The 15,446-nt window shown below is 42.3% G+C and overlaps 1 protein-coding gene across 1 annotated transcript in view; it reads left to right on the top strand.

The window, feature by feature from the left end:
- The window catches only part of SETD3 (SET domain containing 3, actin N3(tau)-histidine methyltransferase), a 104,266-nt gene that overhangs the window by 22,169 nt on the left and 66,651 nt on the right, over positions 1–15,446 (top strand). The window contains exons 4-6 of the mRNA XM_073610826.1: positions 2,448–2,562; positions 7,243–7,335; positions 8,817–8,968. Of these exons, the coding sequence (XP_073466927.1) occupies positions 2,460–2,562; positions 7,243–7,335; positions 8,817–8,968 (348 nt within the window). The 5' untranslated portion in view covers positions 2,448–2,459. The remainder of the gene's footprint in view (positions 1–2,447; positions 2,563–7,242; positions 7,336–8,816; positions 8,969–15,446) is intronic.

The raw sequence follows: 15,446 nt of genomic DNA, 5'->3' as shown, positions 1-15,446 counted from the left end.
GTAGGCAAGACACACTTGTCTTTGTACTTGTAGAATAATTATATTAATTTGGCTTTATAACCAAGATCTGTATTTATGATGTTCACCTGGTTGCCGCCACACACGCTTCACACCATCTGTACCAAGTATGTTTATCTTGGTCTCATCAGACCACAGGACATTATTCCAGTAATCCATGTCCTTAGTCTGCTTGTCTTCAGCAAACTGTTTGTGGGATTTCTTGTGCATCATCTTTAGAAGAGGCTTCCTTCTGAGATGACAACTATGCAGACCAATTTGATGCAGTGTGCGGCGTATGGTCTGAGCACTGACAGGCTGACCCCCCACCCCTTCAACCTCTGCAGCAATGTTGGCAGCACTCGTACATCTATTTCCCAAAGACAACCTCTGGATATGACGCTGAGCACGTGCACTCAACTTCTTTGGTCGACCATGGTGAGGCCTGTTCTGAGTGGAACCTGTCATGTTAAACTGCTGTATGGTCTTGGCCACCGTGCTGCAGCTCAGTTTTAGGGTCTTGGTAATCTTCTTATAGCCTAGGCCATCTTTATTTAGAGCAACCATTCTTTTTTTCAGATCCACAGAGAGTTCTTTGCCATGAGGTGCCATGTTGAACTTCCAGTGACCAGTATGAGAAAATGAGAGCGATAACACCAAATGTAACACACCTGCTCCCCATTCACACCTGAGACCTTGCAACGCTAATGAGTCACATGACAACTGGGAGGGAAAATGGCTAGTTGGGCCCAATTTGGACATTTTCACTTAGGGGTGTACTCACTTTTGTTGCCAGCGGTTTAGACATTAATGGCTGTGTGTTGAGTTATTTTGAGGGGACAGCAAATTTACACTGTTATTATGACATGTCATTTCTTCAGTGTTGTCACTACTTTTTAAATTAAAATCATGAATTAAAATAAATATGAATTTATTTTCGGCCATTAATGAGACGTTTTTGGCTGATAGGCTGCTTTCACACGGAGCAGTTTTTGAAGCATTTTTGCAATAAAAAAACGCAACAAAATGCATTCCTTTTAAATTCTATGTATGTCTTCACACCAGTCCCTTGCACTTCTGTTGCGATGTTAAAGATCCTGCTTGCCGCATATTTGGTCAGTTAAGAAAAATGCACCTCCCTATTTAAATGCATTAAAAATGCTGCAAAAACACATCAAAAACAGGGTGGATAAAAATCAATGACTTTTTTTTTTAATTTAAATCAGATTTTTATTTTAATCAAATTTACTTTAATGCTTTTGGAGTAAAATCTATCTAGCGATAGTTTTCTATTTAAGATAACTTAATAATTTAGTTTATTTAGGATGAAATGGAGCTTAGTTCTGTAGCATGAGGCTGTATATTCTGCAATATTTACATTTTTGGTAAACTCGTTCAATAAATGCAAGAGATGACATGCACTGCATTGATGAATTCACACAATTTCACATTAACCATGGGATAAAACAAAGTTCAGGAATATTCCTATATTTATCCCATTGTTTTGCAAATCTATGTACACTACAAACTGTATGATTGAATTGGTTCTGATATCACTGTTTTACTAACCTGACAGCTTATTCTAAATAGGAAACCTTCATTTTGTTTGCAAATATTAAAGATATTTTAAAGATGGTAGTTAAAGATAACTACCAGCAAGAATGAGTCCTTACATTTAAAGAGCACCTGTCATTTCAGACCCATCATGGCAGTGCCTGTTAGCGAGAATCCACTCACCTGCTGCCGCCACGTCCCTCACCTTGTTGTGTCACTGCCACATCACCAGCCGTCCCATTAAAGTGAATGTGACTGTCGGTGAGTCAACAGCGGGTCAGAGGAGGAACCACTGCGGGACAGAGACGACAGTTGCTCTTTTAAAAATTATGATTTAAATCAAATCCACCCTGGTCAAGCACACCCATGTTACGTTTTTGATGCGGTATTTGAGTCACGCGACCTATGATAAATGTGGCAAAATTTTTTTGTAGCCATTATCTGCATCTTTTTTTTTTTTTCTATTGGCAAAATGCCAATAACCGGATTTTCCCTGGCCGATATATCTGTCCATCCCTATTTACTACCACTTTAAATACAAACAAAGGAAAGCGCTATCTGTCTGAGAAAAAATATAACCTTTATTTGGATACAGTGTTGCACGACTAATTGTCATTCAAAGTGTGACAGCGCTGAAATGTAACCTGGGCAGGAAGGGGGTGAAGTGGTTAAAGCTACAGCTACAGAAACCCCTGTGGTGACCATTCTAGCTACCTGGGGAGAAAAAAAAAATTCTGTTGTTGTGTTAACTTCAAACTATTGTGCTATTTTTTAGGAAGTAACTGAGATGCCCCAAAATATAAATAACACATTATGTTCCTTTGCTGTATAAATAACCTTATGTGTTTGATGCAACTGAAAATATGTTATGATGGTGACTCTGAAATGAATTGCAGGCAGATCCAGAGATGGGGAAGAAGAGCAGGGTGAAAACCCAGAAGTCAGGCAGTGGGGCAGCAGCAGCTGTGTCCCCGAAGGAGATGATGAACCTGATCAATGAATTACTGCAGAGTAAGTATGGAGAGAACTCTGTGCTCATTGATAACAGACAACATCTCGAGGAAGGGGGGGCTGTTCTTTGTATTTACTGGCTGCATATAACTCAAGCATCTCCTCGATAGTTTTGTAGATTTTGTAAATACTGTAGACCAGCTCAGACCATAGTCACTGTTTTTTTTTTTAACAGAAAAGTTTTATTTATAACAAAAACAAAACCATACAAAAAAAAAAGACAGCGGTACAGCTTAAGCATACAATGGTGAGGTATTCAAGATATTGAGATAAAAGGAATAAATACAGAAAATTTGGTGATGCTGGACATTGTAAGATTTAGGGTGGGCACTAATATAGTTCAGTTGGTGAAGTGTAAACTGTGAAGGGAGAGGGAGGGGGGTCTGTGAGGATCCAGGAGGTGCCAAGATCGCACTTAGCTCATTGGGTGTAATTGGCATTCAGCTCTTGCTCTGTGGGGTAAGAGTAAGTTGAGGGGATGGGGTGTCAGCACACAGGGGTGGGGGGGAAGGGAGGCCAAAAGGGGAGGGTACGTGAATCTCGACAGGAGTATATCGGTGGTCTTTTGGGTGTCTAATTTGGCCAAGCGCGGTCGGCATTTCCTAATGAGGAGCAGAGACTCATCTCATAGTCATGGGTAGAGGTCGACCGATATATCGGCCGGCCAATATATCAGCCGATATTTGGCTTTTTGTACTTAATCGGCATCGGCCGATTGTGCTGATAAAAAAAGCCGATTATAACTTCAGGGGACTTGCAAATGACTTCTGTAATAGAAGTCAATGCAAGTTGCCTGAAAGTTATCTGTGGAGAGGATTCTCTCCTCCATGGGCAGCCTGCCAAGTCTGATAAGAAGAAACATTGTATCTTTTCAGGTTCTTTTATCAATGAGCTGAAAGTGTGTAGAAGCTCTCAGTTTAACCATTTAAAGACTAAATCTTTTCTGACACTTGTTGCTTACAAGTAAAAATCCTGTATTTTCTGCTAGAAAATCACTTAGAACCCCCAAACATTATATATATATATATATATATATATATATATATATATATATATATATATATTTTTTTAGCAGAGACCCTAGGGAATAAAATAGCGGTTGTTGCAATATTTTATGTCACACGGTATTTGCGCAGCGGTCTTTCAAACGCAATTTTTAAAAAAAAAATACACTAATGAAATAAAAAAATAAGCAGTTAGCCCATTTTTTTTTTGTCCAAAAGTTTTGATTACCTGTTTTTGTGTATTTAATATTTAAGATATCGTTATTTTTTTTTAAATCTAAATTATACATACAAGTGAACTGATTGGAGGTTTGTTTTGTTTAATACATGTTTAAATGTAAAAAATGTTCTGTATTACTTAAGGCTGCTTTCACACTGGAGCAGGCATGCATTGACTGTAAAACGCTGTTAGTTTTAGCGGCGCTTTGCCGTCATTTTAGCGGCACTATTCGGCTGCTAGCAGGGCGCTTATAACCCAGCTAGCGGCTGAGGAAGGGGTTAAATGCGCCCCTGAGGCGCTGCTGGCGAAACGCTTTGCAGGCGCTTCGGCAGCGGTGCGCATTCATTTCAATGGGCAGGAGTGGTGGTATACACCGCTGCAAAGATGCCGCTTGCAGGACTTTTTTTAAACATTTTGCCAGCGCATCGCCTCAGTGTGAAAGCACTCGGGATATCACACTGAGACTGCAGGGGAGCCGTTTTACAGGCGCTATTTTTAGCCCAAAAGCCCTTGAAAAACGCCCCAGTGTGAAAGGGGTCTAACTGTTAGATTTTATGAGATGAAGGGGAAAAAAAAAAAAAAAATCGGCCTAATGTATCGGCCAAAAAAAAATCGGCATCTTATATCGGCCATCGGCCACCGCGATTTCTAAATATCGGCATCGACTAGAGAAAAACCCATATCGGTCGACCTCTAATCATGGGAGGTCACTGTCATCCTATCCATCATCGCCAATGCCACTATACAATGAGTGACCTAGCAGTTACCCATGAGTTCCAGACTTTGTCAAACTTTTGAGGACATTTGCGGCCCATATATGTTAATTTGTCCAGGGGCAGCACAGAGTCCACCAGTGCACGCCACTGGGTCACTATGGGGGGAGTCGTCAGTTTCCAGTGTTGTAGGAGAACTTTGCTGGCATAGAAACACAGATAGAACAGTAGCAATTTGGCGTGTGTTGAATGTGTCACCAATTCTGTAATGAGATATCAACAAAACCTGGGGAATGCCCAGGAAAAAAATCCAAGCATACTTACCACCAGCTCGCAGACAACCAATTGACCTGTCTAACAGTATACATTAAAAACAGGGGTTCAGTCCGCACGCATTTGCAAACGCATGCGTAAGCCACAGAGCCACGTCACGGCACCCTGTAATCTGTGGTCCTAACACTAAAATTTGGGTGTCCCCACAGTGGAGGCACATGCATTCTAATGGATAAATGAGGGCAGGTGGACTGAAGGGAGCCCACCCCTTCTTAAAGGTACAGGAGCACACCAAACACCCAGCAGGTAGCACAATGGCTGCAAAGGTGTTGGTGCATTGCTGTACCAATACACACACCAACTTGATCACAAAAAACTTGCCACCACCCTCATTTATAGCTGGCTATCGCAGTAAGAGGCATTGGAAGGCTACAAACAGATATCAACAAATCTACTGTGGGGACACCCAGATTTTAGTGTTAGGACCACAGATTACAGGGTGCCGTGGCTCTGTGGCTTACACATGCGTTTGCAAATGCTTGCGGACTGAACCCCTGTTTTTAAAGCATACTGTTAGACAGGTCAATTGGTTGTCTGCGAGCTGGTGGTAAGTAGGCTTGGATTTTTTCCTGGGCATTCCCCAGGTTTTGTTGATATCTGTTTGTAGCCTTCCAATGCCTCTTACTGCGATAGCCAGCTATAAATGAGGGTGGTGGCAAGTTTTTTGTGACCAATTCTGTAATGCCTAGAAGAAGGACCTTGGGTACCATAGACACTCACAGTCACTATTTACAGAGACAACCAGAGTGGCTCTGTACCTTGTGATTGGTATGAACCAATCACAGTTCCCTATCCTCCATTTTGACCGGCTTATAGTTTATAAACACAGCAGGAAGAAAAGTTGGCAGAAAGTGGGGCTCCCACTACCCACCAATGATGAGGATTGCTTTTAAGGGTGGGAGGGTTTAAAGTGCCACTGACCACCAGTAAATGTAGGATAGATTTTTTTTTTTAAGGAAATGAATGTTAAAAGAGAAGTATGGGGTTGTTTTTTTTTTTTTTCCAGAGTCATACTTTAGGTGGATGCAGTATCGGTCTGATGCTTCATCCACCCCCCGCCGGCTCTAACATTGAGAACTGAGCGTTCAAACGCCACCAATCGCTCAGTTCTCACAGCTCCCCTGAGCAGAGAGCTGGTGACTGTCAGTCACCCCTCTCTTCTCTGCCCCCCCGGAGCTCACTGGAGCACTAGGCTGTGGAGGGCGTGTGAGCGTCTTTCTGAGAGGCTGGGCCAGGTGCCGGTCCAGGCATGTGGGTGCATCCCGACTTTATTGTCGTGATATTGCCCAAGCCTGGACAGGCTCTGTGACGTCAGCCGACTTCAGCACGCTGTCTGCTGAAAACTGGTCACAGGAATGCAGAACGGACTGCACTCCTGTAATCCACAGGAGAAGTACAGCCAAACAAGCTTTGGCTGTACTTCTCCTTTTAAATGTAAGCAAATCTAAGTTTTGGGTCTTTTCCCTTTTATGTAATAAAAAATAAAACTGAGTGGTTGTTAAATACTACCAAAATAAAAGCTCTGTCTAAAAAAAAAAAAAAAAATTGATGAAATTAATTTGCTAGCATTAGAGCATGCTTTTACAGCATTTCTATGTTGTCCAGCCCATAGTGGAGAACCAACTTCTACCAGGAAGCTTGGCTCTGCTTTTTTAGAAAGTTTTAGGGGATTGCCCCACTAACCTCAAAATTTAAAGGAGAAATACAGCCAAAGCTCGTTTTCCTGTATTTCTCCTGTGGATCACAGGAGTGCAGTTCGTTCTGCACTCCTGTGACCTGTTTTCAGCCACTGTCAGCTGATGTTACAGAGCCAGTCTAGGCTCGGGCAAGATCGCGACAATGGAGTCAGGATCCGCCCACATGCCTGGACCGACACCAGGCTTAGGCTCTCAATGAGCCGCTGATAGCCTGAGCCGGCCACTCCCGCCCCATCCACAGCCCAGTGCTTCAGTGACAGCGGGGAGGCAGAGCAGGGAGCTGCTGACTGGCAGTAAACAGCTCTCTGCTCACGGAACTGAGAACCGAGCGATTGACTGTGTTCGATCGCTCTGTTCTCAGTGTTAGAAGCATCATGGGGACAGATGCAGCATCCACCTAGCTAAGTATGATTCTTAAAAAAAAAAAAGTCATACATACAAGTGGTTCTGAAAGGTAAATGATTGTTATTTTCAAATTGTCATTTGTTTCTCTGTTGCAGATTTTCTCTCACTTCCTGTCTGGTAAAAGGTGACTGCAGAACAGAAAGTGAGGGGAAATATCCCTAACAGAGCCCCAGACAATAAAACCCGATGGGTGTTCCAACTTTTCTCCTCTCTATCCAAAACAATAGTTGATGCAGGTTAAGTGAATGAGAGAGCTGTACATTAGAATTGCTGTCTCCTGTTAAAGTTGTTGTGTTTTCTTTCTGCAGAGTGCAGTAATCCCAGTTCTGCTCCGGGGAGAGAGTGGGAAGAATATGTGCAGATCCGCAGCCTTGTCGAAAGAATCCGTAAAAAGCAGAAAGGTCAGTGAAGGTTTTTTTCTTATACAAGGAATATTTATTTGACATTTGTTTTATTTACACCAATATTAGAAGACACATAATGCCAAATTGTCCATATGCAACATTTGTTTGTATTACACTGCAGAGCTTGAAAGAATAGAAGTCCTGTAGAATTGGGTCGTGCAAGCAGGCAAAGTAAAGCAAAAGGGCTGAGAAAATGTTGCACTTTGTTTAAGATTTGAGATTTTACATGTGCTGGTTAGATTAGGATCATCCACAAGGCAACTAAGGGCCTTGTGGATGTCCAAGAGGCCCAACTACAACCTTCATGCTCCTACTGTAACTCTTGATTAATAGGTCTTACAGAGTGTCCACATTTCTAGGTTTGGGGACAGTAGGCATGCCCCTTTCCTCAATGAAGGTCTAGGTGCTGGAGCGACCTATCGCCAGGCTCGAAAACTCTCACTTGGGGGATGATACCTAGGCCAGTTTTTGGAAAGATTTTTTTTTTTGCACAAGGAATTTGGAGAATCCTGGTGTGACTGTCAAAGGTCTGAATAAAAAACACATTATGGCACCTTCCTTCAGTGTTTACTGTAGCTTAAAGCCCAACAGGCGAACAAAACAATGACCCCTTGCTGTGGGGCTGTGGCCACAATACAAGAATAAATTGCTTGTTTATAATCGAGGGGGACAATTAAAGGAGATTTGCTTTACCCCATCCTCCGCTCATCCCCGCAGCTAGACAGGTCCCCACAGCATCTGCACCCCCACACGCCACCGGTCTAGAGTCTTGCACTGGATGTTAGGACGCCAAGGGACAGCCCACCACCGGCTCGTAGGGAAGCATTGCTGGGGAGGACAGTCCAAGGATCAGGTAAGTAAAACGGTTTCTCCTCTCCCCTAGACAAAATGAGCTATGAACGCTTGCAGTATGGGCACAGCCCCACTGTAAATGGAAATGTTTTATTTGCTCAGAATTGGGTTTTGAAGTAAATCCATCACTTTGTCCATTTAAGGCAAAGTGACGGGTTCTCTTGAGAACCCACCCCTGTGCCCAATGATTCTTGCTTCCTTTGCCATGCTGTTTGCCTGTTGGAGCCCCGAGCCGGATCCCTGTGTACGTTTTTTTTTTTTTGTATTGGAGCTTGCACAGGGTTAATGGATTTCTTTCTGTCCCCATGAGTGTTTGGGTCTAGCAATTGGCCGCTCAGGCCTGGGCACTACATCATGGGGTGGAGGGAGGAGACCAGATGTTCCTACCTTACCTTAAAGCTACTGGGTATTTCTGAAGCCTCAGATGAAAGGATAAATGAGGGAGTGTGACGAAGGTAGCAGAGGAGGTGGTTGTGAAGAAAACCTCTCGTTTTGTTCTAAAATCAACAATGTGACAGGTTCCCTTTTTTTCTTTGATACAGGTTTAACTTAACTGCTAGTGATGCCTTTTAGTTGTTGTTGTTTTTTTTTTTTTTCCTTAAATAATTTATTTTGACATTTTGTAGTGGGCTTGTCCATTGTGTTTGACGGGAACAGAGAAGATTATTTCACTGAACTTATTGAGTGGGCAAGAACAAATGAGGCATCAACTGAAGGATTTGAACTTGTAGAGTTTCCTAATGAAGGCTTTGGACTGAAGGCTACAAGAGAGATAAAGGTGTGTTTTGGAATAATATATTTTATTCTCCACTGGAATAGCCTAGATTCCCATGTCTCCTCTGCCTTAGGGTTGTGTTGACGTCAGAACTGTTTCTCTCACCATACAAGTATAGGAGACTGCAAAAGCATCTTGAAACGGTTCAATATAGCTTAAGAAAGTCAACTGCAGCTCGTATTTACCTGTCGATGATTTCTGAATGAACTGATCTTAAATGCAAGCATAATGCACCTGAACGCATTTGCCTGTTGATACAAGCCCATAGATACATTTATAGAAGCCAGTGCAAACTGTCAGAGTAGGCCAAAATCCAGATTTAAAGTGTTACTAAACCCAGGAGCCTGCATTCACTATATCTGGTCTCCCACAGTACACAGAACTTGGAAATGCAATTATTTTAGCAAATATAAACTGCTAAATACCTTTTCTCATCAGCAGTATATAGCAATCTTGTGACTTTTATCAGTTTCTGGTAAAGCTTGTAGGAGGAGTTTTCATACAGCACTGAGCTGTCCTATCAGGATCCAGGACACCTGACCCTCTGTCTGGACAGTGCTGATTGGCCCTGTGCTGATCACATACACCCTCCCAAGGAAAAAAAAAAAAAGCTCTCTAGCAATACACACCAAACTGAGCATGTGCAGCCTGTCTCCAGCAACTTTGTCTTATCTGGACATGTCCTGGAGTCAGTGAAAGAAGAGGAGGATCTGTGCATACAGGATCAAACAGCCTTTTACAGAAGAGGATTAACCCCTTAGTTTTCACAGCGAGTATAACAAGAATATACACACTAATTTTACTGTTGTGGGTTAAGTAACACTTTTTAGGTTGTAGTTTTTCTGCAGGTTAGAAGTGGAAAATAGCTGCTGATTGGTTACTCTATACAACACCTCTGTTTTTGGAGCCTCATTTGGTTTCTCAAGCTGTAGACAAGAACAGTGTTTTAATCTACTTTATGCACCAGACCTGGGAAAATTTTGGCCCCGGGGCCACATCCGGCCCTTTGGCTGTGCCTGGCTGGCCCTTGAGGCCTCCACTTGCAGCATGCCTCTCTGAGCCTTTCAGCTTCTCTCTCACTGAGTAATGCTGACAGATGTCCCTGGGGGAGAGCTGCAGGAACTGGAAGTAGAGAGCCTGGTGAGCTGATCAGTACAGCAGGGAAGCTGGATTCTGGCAAAAATGCATTGCCTAGGACAGTGATGGTAAACCTTGGTACCCCAAATGTTTTGGAACTACATTTCCCATGGTGCTCAAGTACACTGCAGAGTGCATGAGCATCATGGGAAATGTAGTTCCAAAACATCTGGAGTGCCAAAGTTCGCCATCACTGGGCTAGGAGATGTCCTGATGCTCTCCTTCCACTCTGCTATGTGTACAAGCTCTTCCAGCACTCTGCAAATCCCAGGAGCCCTGCGCCCGTCCTTCACTGCAGGTCAGGATATGCAGAAATCCCTGCTGTACCAATCTCAGGCTCTCTCCTTCTAGTCACAGAGATCATTTGACAGGCAGTGAGGAGGAGTTATATCACCTCCTCACCACCTGATTTAACCCTATAATGGTGCACTGTCATCACAAGCAGTGCACATGGTTGCGGTGCAGCCCCATTAAACTCAACGGTGTGAGTTTGACAAGCACTTCAAAGCTCTACACTCTGGTTTAAAATTGCCTTGGCCGCAGCATGTGAAAAGCCCCATCTGGCTGTTATTTTACAGTTTGGGTGGCTGGATCGGGGGTGGTAAAACTGCAGCTCAGCCAGTCATTTTTACAACAATGGAACTTATAGATACTATAGAGCCATGTACTATACGCTTTCCTGTGTGTACTAGGCCCCACTGCAGACTTTTGGGTTGTAGTGTTTAATGAATATAGCTGTAGCCTTACGGCCCATCATTGCTGTTTAATATTTTATTAGACTCTTTGTATATCACCAAAGCATTTCCAGTAAGCTTATCATTTGTTGGGGCTTGTTTTTTTTTTTTTATTTGCATGCACATGGTGTTCCTGCTGGGCCTCCGGGTCACTTTGACATGATTTGTATTCAGTGCTAAAAAAAAAAAAAATCTACATTGAGTTCTGTCTTTAGTAAATGGAGTCAGCAGGTAACTTGTGTATATTAATGGGTGACTCGGTAATAGAATGCCAAGCTTCAGCATCAGTAATCTTCTCAACAAACCGAATTGCAGGATGAATTCCTACCAGTGTTATGAAGCACAGGTTTCAGTTAACTGAACAGAGGTTGGTAGTATTTGTGGATCAAATTTATTAGGAGACCTCCACCCAGTTGTATGCAAGTGGTGTTCTAAGAACACATTTTTTATCAGTAGTTTGAATGCAACAACATGTTTACAGTGAATACGCCCCCTGTATTTCAATTGTCACTCAGAAAAAGCCAGAAGATACCAGCAGATACACAGCAAAAGTCTGTGGACGCCTAACAATCGCATCTATAGGACCTTGTTTGATATCCCGTTCCAAAACCATGGACATTAGAATCACTTTAATGTAAAGAATTTAAAAAAAAAAAACTAAAATAACTAGAGGTCGACCGATATATTGGCCAGCCGATATTTGGTGTTTTTTACTTAATCGGCATTGGCCGATTGTGCTGATAAAAAAGGCCGATATCAGCGGACTTGCAAATGACTTCTGTAATAGAAGTCAATACAAGTTGCCTGAAAACTTCTGTGAAGCACTTCTCTCCTCCTCTGGGCAGCCAAGTCTGATAAAAAGAACCTGAAGAGATACAATGTTTACACTTATGAATGAACTGAACTCAGTGTGTAGAAGCTCTCCGTTTAACCATTTAAAGACTAAATCTTTTCTGACACTTGTTGCTTACAAGTAAAAATCCTGTATTTTCTGCTAGAAAATCACTTATGACTCGTTTCCACTGAGCGGATCGGTTCGGTTCGGTACAGTACGCTATTTTGGGTGTTTCCATTATGAAAGCGGCCCATACAACCGAACCGTTCCATTCAGGGTCCTGCTTCAGATGTGGGGCCATAGAAAATGGAACGGTTCGGTTAGGGCGGAGCTACGATACATTACACTGATTGGTGGACGTGTGACGCCATGACAGCATTTTTCTAAACCCACGTCGTATGGCCCCTGTCGGTCCAACTTGCAGTGGAAACGCTCGCCTGAATAGGCCGGACCATTCTAGGCCTTCCAAACCGATCCGACCTGAACCGATCCGCTTGGTGGAAACGAGGCATTGGAACCTCCAAACATTATATATATTTTTTTTAGCAGAGACCCTAGGGAATAAAATAGCGGTTGTTGCAATATTTTATGTCACACAGTATTTGTGCAGCGGTCTTTTAAACGCAATATTTTTTGAAAAAATACACTAATACATTTAAAAAAAAACTAAGCAGTAAAGTTAGTCCATTTTTTTTCATCCAAAAGTTTTGATTACCTGTTTTTGTGTATTTAATATTTAAGATATAGTTTTTTTTTTTATTGGAGGTTTGTTTTGTTTAATAAATGTTTAAATGTAAAAAATTTTCTGTATCACTTAAAGCTGCTTTCACACTGGAGCAGGCACTGTGTTGACGGTAAAACGCTGCTAGTTTTAGCGGCGCTTTACCGTCATTTTAGCGGCGCTATTCGGCTGCTAGCAGGGCGCTTATAACCCAGCTAGCAGCCGAGGAAGGGGTTAAATGCGCCCTTGAAGTGCCGCTGCTGAAACGCTTTGCAGGCGCTTTGGCAGCAGTGCGCATTTATTTCAATGGGCAGGAGTGGTGGAGGAGCGGTATACACCGCTCCAAAGATGCCGCTTGCAGGACTTTTTTTTAACATTTTGCCAGCGCATCGCCTTAGTGTGAAAGCACTCGGGATATCACACTGAGACTGCAGGGGAGCCGTTTTACAGGCACTTTACAGGCACTATTTTTAGCCCAAAAGTGCCTGAAAATGCCCCAGTGTGAAAGGGGTCTAACTGCTAGATTTTATGAGATGAAGGGAAAAAAAAAAAAAAAAATCGGCCTAATATATCGGCCCAAAAAAAAAATCGGCATCACATATCGGCCATCGGCCACCGCGATTTCTAAATATCGGCATCGGCCAGAGAAAAACCCATATCGGTCGACCTCTAAAAATAACAAACATGTCCTACTTACCTGCTCTGTGCAGTGGTTTTGCACAGCGCTGCCCCGATCCTCCTCTTTTTGGGTCCTCCACTGGCAGTCCTCGCCCCTCCCCCCTGCAGAGGGCCTCCAATAGCAAGCCTCTCGCTGTGGGGGAACTCGAGCAGGCTTGCTCCCGAGCCACGCTCTGTGTGTCCATTCACATACACACCCAGCGTGAATTGGCCCGCCCCACGCTCTCCTCATTGGGTCGCTGGCTGTGATTGACAGCAGTAGAAGCCAATGGCTACCGCTGCTGTGTGAGCCAGTGAGGGGAGAGAGACGCTGCTCTCATGCACATCGCTGGATCGAGATGGGGGTCAGGTATGTATAACTGCTTTATAAAAGGAAAGTGTAGCGCTAATATGATGTCAGATATACTAGACAACAATTAATGTGACCACTGGTGCAGTGCTGTATCCCACAAATAAAGGAACTCAGTCATATCAAAATACGGTACGGCAAGATAATGTGATTAAATTGCCAGTACAGTGACCTCATTATATATAATTTTTTATCAACATTTGATCGGAGAACCCCATACAATCACATAAGTCGGAGTAAACTGTCAAATGGTTAAAATCGATAGCTATATAGTGAAACAAAATAAGTGAAGCAAAAAGATATGTGCGTTCATGGAAAAAAAAAAAAATCAAAGTCCATATATGACGACACGGTGACTTGAAAAACTTGACCAAGAAAAAATAAATAAATAAAGAGATGTATACACACCCTGAAGAGTTAACTACACTGTAGTTAACTCTTCAGGGTGTGTATACATCTCTTTATTTATTTATTTTTTTCTTGGTTCAGTACTAATATTGATTACACCCCCCCGATATTAATCGGTGAGTACTACTAGTTAATGAACCTAGGTGGGAATCGCATATTTCTCCATTTGTGCATGACTTGAAAAACTTGGTGCAGACAATTTGTCAGTAGATAATCCACCAACACATACATACATACATACATACATATATATATATATATATATATATATATATATATATATATAAATATTGCTTACCAGAAAAGATGAACCCAAATAGGCGTACGCCTAATGAGTCCGTAAGGTTTGTGGTGGGGATCATTCGGCACAAACTATATCCAATGGAAGGGAGCGACTTCTATGGTCCTTCACAGCACTTTTCAAATGGATGCCCACCGAAGGGATAATGGCCAGAGAATATGTCAGAGAATTTTCCTCCCCAGTATATATTAAGAAGAAGAAGGAGGAATAGGCCACATAGTGCAATTCCATTATGGATAAAAGCATCAGCAGAGCCACTGCGTCACCTTTTACCAAAAATTGCAAAGCCCTTTCTATCTTCACAAAATGTGAGCGTTCCCTTTTTTATATACAAATAAATGCTTTTATCCATAATGGAATTGCACTATGTGGCCTATTCCTTCTTCTTCTTATAAATATATACGAGGGAGGAAAATTCTCTGACATATTCTCTGGCCATTATCCCTTCGGTGGGCATCCATTTGAAAAGTGCTGTGAAGGACCATAGAAGTCTCTCCCTTCGATTGAATATCGTTTGTGCGGAATGATCCCCCTGGGTGTATTACACCACAAGACTATTTGGGTTCATCTTTTCTGGTAAGCTATATATATATATATATATATATATATATATATATATATATATATATATATATATATATATATATATATGGTAGATTATCTACTGACAAATTGTCTGCACCAAGTTTTTCAAGTCACCATGTCGTCATATATGGACTTTGATTTTTTTTTTCCATGAATGCACATATCTTTTTGCTTCACTTATTTTGTTTCACTATATAGCTATCAATTTCAACCATTTGACAGTTTGCTCCGACTTATGTGATTGTATGGGGTTCTCCGATCTCATTATATATAATTTTTTATCAACATTTGAAATCACTGTACTGGCAATTTAATCACATTATCTTGCCGTACAGTATTTTGCTATCCCGGAGTTCCTTTATATGTGGGGTACAGCCCTGCACCAGTGGTCACATTAATTGTTGTCTAGTGTATCTGACATCATATTAGCGCTACACTTTCCATTTTATATAGCATTTATCACTTTTGCAAACCAATCTTTTGCTGTGTCAGCTGCCAACACATTACTCAAAGAGACAGCGCGGTTTATTTGTTTACATATTTACACTATGTATAAGTGCTTGTCGACCGCCTTGTGTATGAGTACGGCGGCAGAGCGGCTTTCCTATGTCGGATCACGTACCCAGTGCGTAATCCAGCACTTCCGGGTAGGGGCATGATTAGTCACAGCACAAGCCGTTCAGCTGGTGCCGGCCAATGATTGACCGCTGCCACCCGCTGATCAGTGTGGAGG

Source organism: Aquarana catesbeiana, linkage group LG13 (assembly GCF_042186555.1).
Source record: "Aquarana catesbeiana isolate 2022-GZ linkage group LG13, ASM4218655v1, whole genome shotgun sequence".
Taxonomy (NCBI): domain Eukaryota; kingdom Metazoa; phylum Chordata; class Amphibia; order Anura; family Ranidae; genus Aquarana; species Aquarana catesbeiana.
Note: the sequence above shows the minus strand (reverse complement) of the source record. Positions and strands in the feature narration are given on the sequence as shown.